The sequence below is a fragment of the Pseudophryne corroboree genome, chromosome 1 (assembly GCF_028390025.1).
Source record: "Pseudophryne corroboree isolate aPseCor3 chromosome 1, aPseCor3.hap2, whole genome shotgun sequence".
NCBI lineage: Eukaryota > Metazoa > Chordata > Amphibia > Anura > Myobatrachidae > Pseudophryne > Pseudophryne corroboree.
This window is the reverse complement of record NC_086444.1, coordinates 91,578,066-91,595,179: the sequence shown is the minus strand read 5'-3', so window position 1 is coordinate 91,595,179 and position 17,114 is coordinate 91,578,066. Positions and strand designations below refer to the sequence as shown.

General features: G+C 46.3%; 1 protein-coding gene and 1 non-coding gene across 9 annotated transcripts in view; both read left to right on the top strand.

Moving 5' to 3' along the window:
• PRKAA1 (protein kinase AMP-activated catalytic subunit alpha 1) overlaps positions 1-17,114 on the top strand; it is an 89,266-nt gene that overhangs the window by 22,854 nt on the left and 49,298 nt on the right. For all 8 annotated transcript variants that reach the window (XR_010243949.1, XR_010243951.1, XM_063961359.1 and 5 more), the window contains exons 3-4: positions 9,271-9,364; positions 12,578-12,722. Coding sequence is in view for 6 of the 8 variants with exons in the window: in XM_063961359.1 (XP_063817429.1) it covers positions 9,271-9,364; positions 12,578-12,722 (239 nt within the window). In the remaining 2 variants the exon portion in view is untranslated. The remainder of the gene's footprint in view (positions 1-9,270; positions 9,365-12,577; positions 12,723-17,114) is intronic.
• On the top strand, positions 15,711-15,821 carry LOC134932433 (U5 spliceosomal RNA). The gene has a single exon (XR_010179355.1). It is a non-coding gene; the product is annotated as a U5 spliceosomal RNA (small nuclear RNA).

Below are 17,114 nucleotides of genomic sequence, written 5' to 3'. Positions count from 1 at the left end.
GCGATCAGTCTTCAGTCCCTGCAGGATGTTTTACAGAGTCCATCAATGGAGATGGCAGTGAGGCAGAAAGCATTCGTGTCAGCCTTGCAGTCTTTTACTGTAATGAGCGCAGTGACCTTGGCCTGTTGTACTGAAAGGCGATTGCATTATAGAGGGGAGAAAAAACTATTTTATTTTTTTTACTTATTTTTTTTTATTAAAAAAAATAAATAAATAAATCTGTAACTTGCTAGATAAGTACAATGTTCAAGCTCCTAAATGCGCAGCAGTTGCGTGTATAAATACAGTATTTGCTGCAGTCCAAAATAAAGATATTTCCACCCTCACCTTAAAACTAACAAACGAAAAGACTGCACTTTTGTATCCCAAATAAATTTCAAAGCAGCATAAATTTTACCCCTTTCACATCGCCAATGCCGGATCCCACCCGGGAATTGAAAACGGGTCCTTCCTGGGTGGGATCAGGCATTGGACCCTAACAGCAGGCTTTCCGACCCAGCAATTTGCCGGGTCGGTTGCCGTAGCGGTGGGGCGGGCGGAGCCGGCGCTGGGAGCTGAGCTCATCTCCGTGCGCGCCGCTCTTATGGGTACCCGTTCACGGTTCCACTGACTCTGTATTCAACCCGGGAATAACACTGTTTTATTCCTGGCTTGAATTACCGGGTCAGGTGACCCGGGAATTCGACCATGGCCCTTTCATACCGCACGCCGGGTCGATACTGGGTTGTTTGTGTGGTGTGAAAGGGGTATAAGTAAGTACACATTCTATTGATAAAAAGAACACTTAGTAAAAAGATTTATAACTGTGCACATAATCTTTTTAGCAAATAGATATGAAATGTAGCAAAGAGTATAAAAAAACAACAACTTTGTTTGCTTTTAATAGCACACAGTCTAGACCGGTGGTTCCCAACCTTTTTTGAGTAACTGCGCCCTAGAGTGTTGATTCTTTTCATGGTCCCCCAGGCCAAAAGTTTCTTATTAAATTGTGTTTGTCATCCCTAGGTTTAGTTAGGTCGTGAGGGACAGGATTGGCAACTGTTTGTCAACATGTGTTATTGTATGGGTCGACAGTCATTAGGTCGACCACTGAAGGTCGACATGAGTTTTTTGACTGTTTTTTTTTGTCTTTTTCTTCATAAAGTCACGGGGAACCCCAATTAGTGCACTGTCAGCTCGCCATGCTTCGGGCAAAGTTACCGTTCCAGTCGTAGTCCACGTGGATCGTCAAGTATGGAAAAATCCCAAAAATGAAAAAAAAAAAAAAAAGTAAAAAACTCATGTCGTCCTGACGACCGTATCCCATGCGTTACGATTGGAAGCCACAAGCACTGGTTTTGCCTATTAAATTGACCATTAGGAATTGTAGTTGGATCAGGGCCCCAACGCGAGGCACCCAAGGGTGCAGCGGCACCCAGATCAGAAACCACTGTCCTAAGCAATCAAAACAAATAACAAAACGTTCTTATAATGCACCATCTATAATAATCAATTAGTCCTAATAGATCACTAAAGTGCAAATGTCCAGAACTGGACAAGGATAGTCTGTCTTTGGGTGGAATTCAAACATTTGAATCTTCCCCCTTATGTTTGTACATTTGTAGATCTAGAGTGCTTTATTTGTTTTGCCTAGTAAATATCAATATAAAACTTTATTATCCCTAAAGTGCGTACACACTGGCCAATATATCGGCCGTTCTCTTGAACGGCCAATATATTGCGGGTCCGTCGGCCAGTGTGTACGAGCGATATGTCCGTGAACTCCATCGTTCAGGCTTAACGCGTCGACCCTGCTACTAGCCGACTGCCAATATTTTGTTGGCTATATTGGCACGTCAGTGTGTGTATAGGCAGACAGCTGACCGCCCGTGCACAAGCTGCAGCAGCCGGCGGTGACTGATAGATGAACTGGACGGGTGTGTGTAAATGGCCGCCCAGTTCATGACATCAGTCCCGGACGGGTGGTGCAGTGGGTATGCCCAGCACACTGCCCGATCCGGCTTTAGCTATATCTGCAGAGCAATAGATTTGCAGATATATCTGTAGGTGTGTACCCAGCATTAGCAACAGTCTTACTGGCCACTCACAGGTAGCAGAAATTTTATATATATATTCTATATATCGCCTTGACAAAGGGGCGTTAGCACCCCGAAACGTTGGTTAGCCCACTTTGTTTTTCATGGATTAAAGTTACCTTTTGCACTTTATTTACTGGGATCAGTCTCTGAGTGCCGCTGCATGTTTCCATCTGCTGTGTGTGTGTGTGTGTGTATATGTATGTATGTATATGTATATGTATATGTATATGTATATGTATATATATATCTATATATATATATATATATATATATATATATATATATATATATATATATATACATACACATACACACACACTACCCCTACCTGACTGCTCTATGGATAAGGGCACTGACAGCTTCTTGGTGTATATTAGTCCCAGAGTCCCATAAACTGTCAAGGTTGCTCTGCTCACTACCTGACTCCGAGTTGTAGGAGATGCACAGCAGTGCTGGTGGCACACCGCTCCAGGATGTAGCTGTGTTGTGACAGAGCAGTTCTCCTGTTCCTGTCTCTGCTGCTCCCAACAAGCTAGCTTGTATAATAGAAGCAGCTGATGCTACTTCAGCCACAGGGGTCTCGGCGGCAAATGTGGGCAGTTCCAGTTAAAACGGGCAGTTGATCTATTATAAAATATCTGTAACCTGCCACCATGTTAGTTGCGGTAACTAAGTGGAAGAAATGAAATGACTGGTCCTAGATGTCGTGATGCATAAGCTGATTCAGTAAGGTCCTACATGCAGCCTTTTCAGAGCTGGGGCCGGACACCCAGATGTGCCGGCATTTATTAGCTCAGTTGGATTGTGGCAGGGTACGTAGTTTTGATCGCTGCATATACAGCCAGATCTGCGCCCATCTCCTCACATGCTGGGGGCTGCCCAGCACAGGGCAAGACCATCCAGCATGTGTGGCGGGCGTTATATTGCGGATGCATCATTTATTTTTTTTAATCGGGGTGGCTGCGTGTGACCGCAGCCGCACCGGAACGCCCCCATTCGGCCCAACACACTTGCGAAGCGTCGCCGCCACCTGAGCGCTCGGCGCTGTCAATCACAGTGCGGCAGCAGACTGCATTACGGGCCACATTAGCGGCCATCTCTAAATAAGCCCCTAAGATTGTCTGTATCCATATACATTGTTTTGGATTTGAGCTCTTTATACACTGAATATAATCTGATTAGATAAAATCTGCCAGGATGATTTGCAACTGAGCTGATCTTTTTCTGGTTTGCCAAGTGCCTATATTTGGGCAATTGATTCCTGTAGACTTAAAGCAGTTCTTTAAAAAATAAAATAAAAAAATAAATAATAATAATAAAAAAAATAATAATAATGGGTCGTTTATCACTTTCAGTTGGATATAGATAGAACTAAATTAGTGATTTTCAGAAAACTAGCTTTCTCTAACGTCCTAGTGGATGCTGGGAACTCCGTAAGGACCATGGGGAATAGCGGGCTCCGAAGGAGGCTGGGCACTCTAGAAAGATTTGACTACCTGGTGTGCACTGGCTCCTCCCACTATGACCCTCCTCCAAGCCTCAGTTAGATGCCCGGCCGAGGTTGGATGCACACTAGGGGCTCTCCTGAGCCCTTAGAAAGAAAGTATAGTTTAGGTTTTTTATTTTCAGTGAGACCTGCTGGCAACAGGGTCACTGCAGCGAGGGACTAAGGGGAGAAGAAGCGAACTCGCCTGCTTGCAGCCGGATTGGGCTTCTTAGGCTACTGGACACCATTAGCTCCAGAGGGATCGACCGCAGGCCCAGTCCTTGGTGTTCGGTCCCGGAGCCGCGCCGCCGTCCCCCTTACAGAGCCAGAAGCAAGAAGAGGTCCGGAAAAACGGCGGCAGAAGACATCAGTCTTCACCAAGGTAGCGCACAGCACTGCAGCTGTGCGCCATTGCTCCTCATGCACAATTCACACTCCGGTCACTGAGGGTGCAGGGCGCTTGGGGGGGGGGCGCCCTGAGCAGCAATAAAAACACCTTGGCTGGCAAAAATACCACAATATATAGCCCCAGAGGCTATATATGTGGTAAATACTCCTGCCAGAATCCAGAAAAAAGCGGGAGAATAGGCCACTGAAAAGGGGCGGAGCTATCTCCCTCAGACACACTGGCGCCATTTCTCCTTCACAGATCCGCTGGAAGGAAGCTCCCTGGCTCTCCCCTGCAGTCTACACTACAGAACAGGGTAAAAACAGAGAGGGGGGGCACTAAATTTAGGCTATATATATATATATATATATTATAAAAAGCAGCTATAGGGGACATAACTCAGTTAGTCCCTGCATTATATAGCGCTCTGGTGTGTGCTGGCATACTCTCACTCTGTCCCCCCAAAGGGCTTTTGTGGGTCCTGTCCTCATTCGGAGCATTCCTTGTGTGTGTGTGCGGTGTGTCGGTATGGCTGTGTCGACAAGTTTGAGGATAATGATGTGGAGGCGGAGCAGATGCCTTTAGAAGGGATGTCACCCCCTGCGGGGCAGACACCTGAGTGGATGGGCTTATGGAAAGTAATGAGTGCACGTATAGACTCCTTATATAAGAAAATCGACGACATGCCAAATGTGGGACAGCCGACTTCTCAGCTCGTGCCTGCCCAGGCGTCGCATGGGTCGTCAGGGGCTCTAAAACGCCCGCTACCTCAAGCAGACCCAGATGTCGACACTGATACTGACACCAGTGTCGACGACGATGAGTCTAACCTGATGCCCACTAAGGCCATTCACTGCATGATTGAGGCAATGAAAGAGGTGTTACACATTTCTGATATAAATACAGGTACCACTAAAAAGGGTATTATGAATTAAATGAAGTGTGTGAAGAAGCGTGGGCTTTCCCTGATAAAAAATTGGTAATTCCTAAGAAGGTACTAATGGCGTTCCCTTTCCCGCCAGAGGATAGGTCACGTTGGGAAACACCTCCTAGGGTGGATAAAGCGCTCACACGTTTGTCTAAAAAGGTGGCACTACCGTCTCCGGATACGGCCGCCCTCAAGGAACCTGCTGATAGAAAGCAGGAGGCGATCCTGAAGTCTGTATATACACACACAGGCATTATACTTAGGCCAGCTATTGCGTCAGCTTGGATGTGCAGTGCTGCCGCTGCGTGGTCAGATAAACTGTCAGAAAATATTGACACATTAGACAGAGACACGATCCTGTTAACCATAGACCATATAAAAGACTCAGTCTTCTATATGAGAGATGCACAAAGGGAAATCTGCCGACTGGCATCTAAAGTAAGTGCATTGTCCATTTCTGCTAGGAGAGGCTTATGGACTCGCCAGTGGACAGGAGATGCAGATTCAAAAAAGCACATGGAAGTGTTACCATATAAGGGTGAGGAATTATTTGGGGATGGTCTCTCGGACCTAGTTTCCACAGCAACGTCTGGGAAGTCAGCATTTTTACCCCATGTCCCCTCACAGCCTAAGAAGGCACCGTTTTATCAGGTTCAGTCCTTTCGGACCCAGAAAAACAGGCGTGGAAAAGGCGGGTCCTTTCTGTCCAGAGGCAGAGGTAGGGGAAAAAGGCTGCAACAAACAGCAGGTTCCCAGGAGCAAAAGTCCTCCCCCGCTTTTTCTTCCAAGTCCGCCGCATGACGGTGGGGCTCCACAGGCGGAGCCAGGTACGGTGGGGGGTTGCCTCAAAAATTTCAGCGATCAGTGGGTTCGCTCACAGGTGGATCCCTGGATCCTGCAAATAGTATCTCAGGGGTACAAGCTGGAATTCGAGGCGTCCCCACCCCACCGGTTCCTAAAATCTGCCTTGCCGATTGCTCCCTCAGACAGGGAGGCGGTGCTAGCGGCAATTCACAAGCTGTATTCCCAGCAGGTGATAATCAAGGTACCCCTACTTCAACAAGGCCGTGGTTATTATTCCACACTATTTGTGGTACCGAAACCGGACGGTTCGGTGAGACCCATTCTAAATTTGAAATCCTTGAACACGTACATAAAGAAATTCAAGTTCAAGATGGAATCGCTCAGGGCGGTTATTGCAAGCCTGGACGAGGGGGATTACATGGTATCCCTGGGCATCAAGGATGCTTACTTGCATGTCTCCATTTACCATCCTCACCAGGAGTACCTCAGATTTGTGGTACAGGATTGCAATTACCAATTCCAGACGCTGCCGTTTGGACTGTCCACGGCACCGAGGGTATTTACCAAGGTTATGGCGGAAATGATGATACTCCTTCAAAGAAAGGGAGTTTTAATTATCCCGTACTTGGACGATCTCCTAATAAAAGCAAGGTCCAAGGAACAGTTGTTGGTGGGAGTAGCACTATCTCAGGAGGTGCTGCACCAGCACGGCTGGATTCTGAATATCCCAAAGTCACAGCTGGTTCCGACGACACGGCTACTGTTCCTGGGTATGATTCTGGATACAGTCCAGAAGAAAGTGTTTCTCCCGGAGGAGAAAGCCAGGGAGTTGTCATCTCTAGTCAGAGACCTCCTGAAACCAAAACAGGTATCAGTGCATCGCTGCACACGGGTCCTGGGAAAGATGGTAGCTTCTTACGAAGCAATTCCCTTCGGCAGGTTCCATGCCAGAATCTTTCAGTGGGACCTGTTGGACCAGTGGTCCGGATCGCATCTTCAGATGCATCGCTTAATAACCCTGTCTCCAAGAACCAGGGTGTCTCTACTGTGGTGGCTGCAGAGTGCCCATCTTCTAGAGGGCCGCAGGTTCGGAATACAGGACTGGGTCCTGGTGACCATGGATGCCAGCCTTCGAGGCTGGGGGGCAGTCATACAGGGAAGAAACTTCCAAGGACTATGGTCGAGTCAGGAGACTTCCCTTCACATAAATATTCTGGAACTAAGGGCCATCTACAATGCCCTAAGTCGAGCAAAAGCCCTGCTCCTACACCAGCCGGTGCTGATCCAGTCAGACAACATCACGGCAGTCGCCCATGTAAATCGACAGGGCGGCACAAGAAGCAGGATGGCGATGGCAGAAGCCACAAAAATTCTCCGATGGGCGGAGAATCATGTACTAGCACTGTCAGCAGTGTTCATTCCGGGAGTGGACAACTGGGAAGCAGACTTCCTCAGCAGACACGACCTCCACCCGGGGGAGTGGGGACTTCACCCAGAAGTCTTCCAGATGCTGGTAAACCGTTGGGAAAAACCACAGGTGGACATGATGGCGTCCCGTCTCAACAAAAAGTTAAAAAGATATTGCGCCAGGTCAAGGGACCCTCAGGCGATAGCTGTGGACGCTCTAGTGACACCGTGGGTGTACCAGTCGGTTTATGTGTTCCCTCCTCTGCCTCTCATTCCAAAGGTATTGAGAATAATAAGAAAGCGAGGAGTAAACACAATTCTCGTGGTTCCGGATTGGCCAAGACGAGCGTGGTACCCGGAACTTCAAGAGATGCTCTCAGAGGACCCGTGGCCTCTACCGCTCAGACAGGACCTGATACAGCAGGGGCCCTGTCTGTTCCAAGACTTACAGCGGCTGCGTTTGACGGCATGGCGGTTGAACACCGGATCCTAAAGGAAAAGGGTATTCCGGAAGAAGTCATTCCTACGCTTATTAAGGCCAGGAAAGATGTTACGGCAACGCATTATCACCGCATATGGCGAAAATATGTTGCATGGTGCGAGGCCAATAAGGCCCCAACAGAGGAATTTCATCTAGGTCGATTTCTGCATTTCCTGCAAGCAGGAGTGGATATGGGCCTAAAACTAGGCTCCATTAAAGTACAGATCTCGGCTCTGTCGATTTTTCTTTCAAAAAGAACTAGCTTCAGTACCTGAAGTTCAGACTTTTGTAAAAGGAGTGCTGCATATTCAGCCCCCGTTTGTGCCTCCAGTGGCACCTTGGGATCTCAACGTGATGTTGAGTTTCTTAAAATCACATTGGTTTGAGCCACTAAAAACCGTGGATCTGAAATATCTCACGTGGAAAGTGGTCATGTTATTAGCCTTGGCTTCAGCCAGGCGAGTGTCAGAATTGGCGGCTTTATCATATAAAAGCCCTTATCTGATTTTCCATATGGATAGGGCAGAGTTGAGGACTCGTCCCCAATTTCTCCCTAAGGTGGTGTCAGCGTTTCACCTGAACCAGCCTATTGTGGTGCCGGCGGCTACTAGTGAATTGGAGGACTCCAAGTTGCTAGACGTTGTCAGGGCCCTGAAAATATGTTTCCAGGACGGCTGGAGTCAGAAAATCTGACTCGCTGTTTATCCTGTATGCACCCAACAAGCTGGGTGCTCCTGCTTCTAAGCAGTCTATTGCTCACTGGATTTGTAGTACAATTCAGCTTGCACATTCTGTGGCAGGCATACCACAGCCAAAATCTGTAAATGCCCATTCCACAAGGAAGGTGGGCTCATCTTGGGCGGCTGCCCGAGGGGTCTCGGCTTTACAACTTTGCCGAGCAGCTACTTGGTCAGGGGCAAACACGTTTGCAAAATTCTACAAATTTGATACCCTGGCTGAGGAGGACCTGGAGTTCTCTCATTCGGTGCTACAGAGTCATCCGCACTCTCCCGCCCGTTTGGGAGCTTTGGTATAATCCCCATGGTCCTTACGAAGTTCCCAGCATCCACTAGGACGTTAGAGAAAATAAGAATTTACTCACCGGTAATTCTATTTCTCGTAGTCCGTAGTGGATGCTGGGCGCCCATCCCAAGTGCGGATTGTCTGCAATACTTGTAAATAGTTATTGTTAACTAAAGGGTTATTGTTGAGCCATCTGTTGAGAGGCTCAGTTGTTTTCATACTGTCAAACTGGATATAGTATCACGAGTTGTACGGTGTGATTGGTGTGGCTGGTAAGAGTCTTACCCGGGATTCTAAATCCTTCCTTATTATGTCTGCTCGTCCGGGCACAGTGTCCTAACTGAGGCTTGGAGGAGGGTCATAGTGGGAGGAGCCAGTGTACACCAGGTAGTCATAAATCTTTCTAGAGTGCCCAGCCTCCTTCGGAGCCCGCTATTCCCCATGGTCCTTACGGAGTTCCCAGCATCCACTACGGACTACGAGAAATAGAATTACCGGTGAGTAAATTCTTATTATTTTTGTATTTAATTAAATGCATTGCTTTAAACGTGGAGCAGCGTCGGCGCAATTATCACATCCACATCCTATTCTAGAAATGGTAAGGCGCCCCAGAGCTGTGAAAGGTAGAAGTAACCTGTCCATGAACTTACCTTTTCCGTGTCTGTCTGTCCTCAGGTACCAGGTGATAAGTACACCGACGGATATCTTCATGGTAATGGAGCATGTCGCTGGCGGGGAGCTCTTTGATTACATATGTAAAAATGGAAAGGTAAGAACTTGGTACATCTCATTTAGTTGTAATTTGCTTTTAGGGACCTAAAATTGCCGGTATCCTCTATCCTGGGGTTATGCCACGTCTTGCTCTATGGGCACCAGACAGTCAAGATTGCAAGCAGAAAAAATTTCTGGAGTGCCACCACCATTACATCATATATGAACATTTGCAGAAGTAATGGATATGGGTACTGAAGCTGGTAGCTCCCTGGGTTCTCTGGTTTGCAGAGGGTATAGTGTGCAGAAGAGATCTGTGACAGGGTTCTTAGTTGTGATGCACTGATCCAGTAGGTGGCACTGCAGATATCCTCCAGAAACATCTTGTGGCCCTAGTACTAAGTAATGCTCTTTTCTATATATAACCATATTCTGTATATACTATTGTACAGTGTACAAAGCACTTGTATCGCCTTAACATTCTGCCATTCTTAGTATGGTCAAAGTGCTATGCTTTACCTGCCTACAACGGATCAGAGGTCCTGGCACAAGATGAATCATTCCTTAGTCTGGTCCCAGGGAATACAAGTAATCTTTTCTTTGCCTTTAGCATGGAGATTTTGTTTAGTAAAACCCAGAAATCGGGATTGTCCACCTTTACACATCCACTGCTATTTAGCGGTATCTAACTGAGGCCCCAGGGGCCAGGTGTGTTTTACCAAACGTCAGGGGTCGGCTCAATAAAGGCAACCCCCTTGAAAGCAAACCCTAAATACATCCCAATTGTAGACTCTTCATACAGTACATGAGAAGTTGCAGTGTAACTGGATTCTGCAGCAATGTAGCCCTATTGTATGGTAACGAAGAAACGTGGATGAGCCAGAGTTGTAACTACGTAATTAGGGAATTGCTGAGTCGTGTGCATTTAAATTGCATTTGCACTTATAAATGAAGAGGGTAACATGGGGCTTCTCGCATAGGTAAAGTTCTGAGTGGACGTTTCAAGGCATAAAATGTGCACCCAGTAGAGTGTTAGGGGCACTGATTGCCAGGCATACACCTGTCGGTCGCATCGCAAGATGCACCTGATTTACTTTCCACTCTGCATCTGGCCCATACCTGGTAAGTTTTCAGGGCTGTTGCCCCCTGTTCAGACAAACCTCTTGCACATGATGCGGAACACGTGGGATATGCTTACATTGCACATACAGAAAGTCGGCCTTTTTGTTTACATGGAGTAATAGCTTTCAGATTAGGACAAACTGTAGATGAAAGTAGTGATGCTCAGGATTGTGTACTGGATAAGGCGTGTCTGTGCACTATTATATGAATCTAGGTATTATGTCACACATTTAGTGTGTAGAGTAAGCTGAAGCTTTTCTTAGTGTATCAAAGGGTCTTTTGTTTATTCCCAAATCTTTTTCTTATGCTGGTTACACACCTACAGATATATCTAAAGCTGGATCGGGCAGTGCGTTGTGCATAATCACTGCCCAATCTGTTGTGACTGATGTCACGCACTGGGTGGCATTTAACTGCGCCTGCCAACAGTTCAGGCGTTGATCACTGCTGGCTGCTGCAGAATGTGTACGGGTGGTCGGTGAAGATTCAACCAGGTCTTCCCCTTACATAGCCTCTCAGTGGGACGTTTAGATGGTATTAGGTGATAGTGATGTGCAGCTGAGCATCTGGTGATCACAGTACAGCAGATATTACAGACTTTTCTGCAAATCTGTATGGGCCATGGTCAAATATCTGCAGTGTTGGCAGTCAAGCGGTGCCAGAGAGGCTGGCACATGGCAGTCATCGTTACTAATTGAATTGCATCAATAATATTAAGTGTTGGCGCATGCCATAGTGTAACACCTGAAGTGTTGTCACATTGCCATCTGTTGGGGCTAGTATTCTATATGTATGTTGGAGGTGAGAGCAGATAATGATTTCTTCCCTTATAATGGATCTGTATTAGCAGGATGACACAGTGGAATGGTATGTGTGCTTATCATAGTATATTGGTTTACAGACCAGGCATATGCTGGGTCATCTCAGTCTGTGCTCCCTGCTCTGCTGTGCCTCTTTCTGGCTGGCCTCGTCCCCTCTATGCTGACCACCCTCCTCCTTCCTTGAAGCTTTGTCCAGATCACCCACACACCCATTGCGGCTCTGTCCTTACTCCCATACTTAGCCCAGCGGCCAGTCTTCCCCTCATAGCTGTACTGTCTCGCTCACAGTGGGAACCATTAGGGTTTGTGCATTAAGGAGACGGGACAGCTTTACACAATTACTTTGTAGATTTCATCTAGTTTTTACTCAGCCTGTACTATGGACAGTGACTTAGTAATTACAAAAATGATGTGCCATGTCCGCTTGCTGTACAGTGATTGCAAGGTGCTACTTCTGAACACTCATCCATGTCGGAGCCCATTGCATTGATCTTTAACCAAATACATAACGATTAGATTCATTTGGGTTCTTTTGCAGTAATTACATAAAGAGCAGAACACTTCATGTAATCTGATTACTTTCATGAACCTTTTCTATTGTAGCCTAGTACATCTGCTATAACTTTGCACACTGTGTATACTGTGTTTAGCGCCCCCATCCTGAACCTGTAGTCTTCTTTACCATAGTGTTCTCTACTGCAGCAATCTTAAGCTGGGTACACACTAGATGATTTTTTGAATGATAAATCGTCCAGTTATTGTGTGCTCCCGTAAGTCTTTCGTCCCGACTTTTGGTCGGTCCTACATGCTAAATCTGAGGATGGTGTTAACGATGTTCAGCACATGCAGTGTGTATGCTCTGCCTACATATATACTGTACCTGATGTATCTTTAACGACCAAACTACTGAACGCACACTGGTGCAGATGTATTAACCTGGAGAAGGCATCAAGAAGTGATAAACCAGTGATAAGTGCAAGGTGATAAACGCAGCCAATCAGCTCCAATATGTAAATTAATAGGAGCTGATTGGCTGGTCAATTTATCACCTTGCACTTATCACTGGTTTATGCTTTCTCAAGGCTTAATACATCTGCCCCAATATATCTTTCGGTCGTTGGCAAGATTGCACAGTGCATATGCACTAGATCGTTTGTCCGGGAGTACAAGGGAAATAATTTTTGAGGACATTGCATCGTTTGCCTGTCGTCTAGTGTGTACCCAGCTTTACAGAGTGTTTCATATTGTGATTTTCTTGGTAATGTGTAAGTTTGAGGATTCTTTGCTCTAATTCCCGCGGTCATTGTACATACTGATTTTCATTTTAGTTGGATGAGAAGGAATCCCGGCGTTTATTCCAGCAAATCCTTTCTGGTGTGGACTATTGCCACAGGCACATGGTGGTGCACAGAGACTTGAAACCAGAAAATGTTCTTCTTGATGCACATATGAATGCGAAGATAGCAGATTTTGGTAAGTCTGGAAGTTCTGGTTGTCTCTTGTCTGTAAGTCCATGTGCTCATTAGAAAATCTATAACGAGATATTCATGTCCATATTCCACTACCTCTAAATGCATTAGTGGATGCAGTTTCCCACTTGATCTGTGTCCGTCTACCATTGGAGTACTTGATTTCGTGTTGGAAATAGAACTGTTGGATAGGTAGCAGGTTTCCCAATCCAATGTACTCTGTGGCCTCTTGGTTACACCTTTCCAGCACTAGGTAGAGCCTTCCCTTTTGCCACCAAAACAGCCTGAATTTTATATGTGAAATATATACAAGCTGCTGGTACAAGAGGACCTGATAACATTGCGCAGTTGCCGCAGGTTTGTCGGCTTCACAATCATACTGCAAATCTCCTGTTCCGCCACATCCTTACTGTGCTCTGTTCTGGTGATCGTGGAGGCCATTGAAATCATTGTAACCGTTGTGGAACCAGCTTGAGATGACATATGATCGAGAACATGGTATTATTCTGCTGGATGTAACATTGGAGGATGGATAAACTATGGCCATAAAGGGGATGCACTTGGTCCACAACAATATTGATGCACAGTTGGTGCAAAGAAAACATTTGACTTTACACCACCAACCTGATCCATGGTCACGAGTCAGGTTGGATCCATAGATTCAGGTTTACACCCAATTCTAATCCTATCATCTGAAGGTCAATGGAATATAGTCACACCAGGGGATGTTTGGGGGGGAGCCTGTGCTCACTGTAGCTACAGCTTGTGTTTGCCTTACAGGAGCTGGAACCCAGTGTGAGCTGCTGCTGCTGTAGCCCATCCACCCCCAGGCTTGTCTTGTTGTACATTCATAGATGCTGTTCTGCATTCCACTGTAACACATGGTGGTTTGAGTTAGTCACCTTCTGCCTGCTTATACTAGTCTGGCCATTCTACTCTGACCTCTCACTTTCACCCACAGAAATGCTGCTCACTGTTATGTATATTTTGCACACAATCCTCTGTAAAATGTACAAACAGTTGTGTATGTGCAAATACAAGGAGAATCAGCAGTTCCTAAAACCACCACCTGTCTGACACCAACAATTATTTTACATCGCATGAAGGGGCTGATTCAGACCTGAGCGCTTGGCTGCTAATTTTGCTGTCCTGCATTCAGATAGTTGCCGCTAAAGGGGAGTGTATATTCGCCCGTGCAAGTGTACGGCGTGCTACAATTATCCCTCAGTCAGCGGACAGCTGCAAATCCGTTCGCACCTCACTCACCATTGAATATATTTCTTTATCATCCACTAGGGGTCACTGGAGTACTCTTGGGATATGGACGGGCGTAGCCGAACAAAGGCACTGAATATTTAAATTTAGGACTCTCCCCCCCCCCTCCATATCCCCGAGTACCTCAGTGTACTCTCTCAGTGTTTTTTCGGTGCTCACAGCACGAACATTGGCTTGTGGTATAACCACACTTGGATTTTTATTTTTTATTTTTATTTTTTATTTTTACACTTAGCACATCCCTTCCCAGTTTCTGGAAAAACATGGGTCCGGGATAGTGCCGCTGCACGGGCAGCGAATGGCGTGTCGGTCCTCACAAAGAGCACCCTCACAGCCACAGGCGCTAAGCGCATGGCGTGTTGGTCCTCACAAAGAGCACCCTCACAGCCACAGGCAGACACTGTATCCTACTGCAACTGGACGGAGCTTACAGAAAGAAGCCCCGTCACAGCCAGGATGAAAGCCCCGTCACAATCTGGCCGGAGCTTACAGAGTGCGGCACTACAAGGTATGGTGGGGGGTCAGGGCGGTCAGCTCACGCTGCCGCCCTGCTGTGTGGGGAAAGCCTTTATTGTTACCACCGCTTTGCCCGCCGCTTACAGCGCGCTCATTAGCAGGATACCCCGCTGAACGAAGAGAGCGGCCGCACGTCGCTCACAGACGCCGGCCGCTCTCCCAGCCACTGTACCAGAACTCTGCCACTGGAAACGTATCCGAGCGGCCGCACGTCATTCAAAGACGCCGGCCGCTCTCCCAGCCACTGTACGCGAGCGCCGCCCAAGCAGCCACTCTGCGTACCCGTGTCTAAAGCTCCGAGCGGCCGTACGTCGCTAAAGACGCCGGCCGCTCTTCCAGCGCTGCACCCGGCCACTGCTGTATGAGGCGCCGCCCGTTCTTCCGGAGGGCTCCCCGGCGCAATATAGCAGCGCTCCCCGGGTTTTCCTAGGCTCCCTGCACTCGCTTCCGGCCGCTGCACAGGGAGAAGCTAAAAGCTACATCACAAGCAGCGCGGCTGCAGGGGGGTGACGGTGAGTAAAGCCCATAGCAGCAGCAAAGGCTGCATGGGTTAAGAGACTGCTCAGTTTTAAATAAGAAACTGCTCAGTTTTAAACAAGTTATTGACCCATAGCAGCAGCAAAGGCTGCTTGGGAATAAGATATATTGGAAATAATACATCACTGCAGGCAGTGTTGAGTAAAGCCCATAGCAGCAGAAGGCTGCATGGGTTAAGAGACTGCTTAGTGTTTAAACAGTTAATGGAAATAACTGGAAGGCTAGCTAAAGCATAAGGCTGCAAGATAATGTATTGTAAACTGCACGGATTTTACTGTATAATAGACCTGTAACTGTAGAATAGGCTATTAAGCCTATATTTAATGTATAATAGGCTATTAAGCCTATATTAACACTGCAGCAGGTAACCTGTCCTGTGATTTTCAGTGGAAGCATGGCATGACGGTCATTTTAATCATTGCTGTTCTTACAGGTTATAATTCCAGAACATTCCGCCCATACACCTATACTCCACAAGGAGGCGCAGGGGTGTTAGTGGGAAGTTTTTGGTTCAGTTTCACATAAGTTAGCCATGTAATCTGTATTTCTACTTAATTCTAGAACATTCCTGCCCTACATCTCTAAGCCACCAGAGGCGCAGGGAAGTTAGTAGGAATTTGGTTCGGGTTTCATATGCCCATGTGAACTGCTTTTCACATAAAGAATACTTTGATTTCTCTTCATATCGAATAAATCTTTCGGTTTTTGCTAAAGATTTCCGAAGAGAGAAACAAGCTTGAGTTTCATATGAATAGGCTGTTCAGCAATAACATATATATATATGACACATAATAACTTCATTAAGCCGTGCAAGTGTCTGTCTGTTGCCTATTGTGGTGTCTGTCTACATAGCGAGTAGGGCTATAGTGCAGACTAAAAATAATTTTAAAAATCCTATGTTAACATTGGCAATTCAAATTAAAAGAGCGGTAACATCGGAGTCTCGGAATGTCTCCGCCAGCTCTAACAAAAGACAGTCTTTCCAAAGGGCCAATTTCCCTTTGGGTACCAGAGTGTTTATTTCACTGGTCTTATAATTTAATGCACGATTCTATGTCAAATTTCACACAGATAACTACGAGTGAGAAGGGTACATTAGTCCAGCACTCAGATAGTGCGGGGGGCTTTTTAACAACCATACATAATCGTTTCCAAAAGGACGCGATCCGCCATTGGTAGATGATTTTCTGTCAAACATTATAAAAACCCAGGATACATTTGGGTCACTAGAATCTATGTATGAAACAATGACGATCACTGGTAAAAGAAGCTGCAGAGTATATCTGTAAAGCTTCTGCTAACGCCGGTTATTTTCATTGTCGCTAGTTAAGCGCGACAAGGCCAGAGCTTGTTTGCTCATAAATTTGATATACTTGTAACGGTATTTTATCCCTTTATGATATTCAGCCATTACCGCATACAGTATACTTGTAACGGCGTTTTATCCCTTTATAAGAAACAGTCACGCCTTGTAACGACAGGACGTTACAGTCAGCAAGCCAGTGGTTTGATGACCTCTTTTACAATTGTGGAAGCGCGTCTTTACATGTTACATTTGCGAGGTTTCAGGACTTCAACTCATACATGTCTCAGCTATTTACAGCTTAAAGTACAAAACTGCCTCTGTCGAACGGTTTGGCAGGTTGTCATTTAGTCTTTGCTGGTTTATAAACCAGGCAGTAGTACGCCAACAGAGTCAGTTACTTATTCCCTTCTGTTTGAGCAAAACCAAACAGCTCCGTCGCAATATCAATCAGCAAGTCATTTACTACAGTTAGAAAATGGATTTTCTGCGGTTAGTATTTGCTTATTGGAGCCACAAAATTTGCATAATTGCATTTGATCTTCACAATGCGTATTTACCCAGTCCGGTTTGTTCATCACAGGTTCTAGCGTTTGCAAATCGCCACAACCATTAACCATTTCATGTCTACCGTTGCTTATCGCTTTGGGTATTTACCAAAGTGGTGATGGGATGATAGCTCATCTCACATAAGAACTCTGTCTCAACAAAGTTCCTCTAACTTGCGCTACTAAGGTATACTGCGGTAGCAGATCAAGTTCGAAA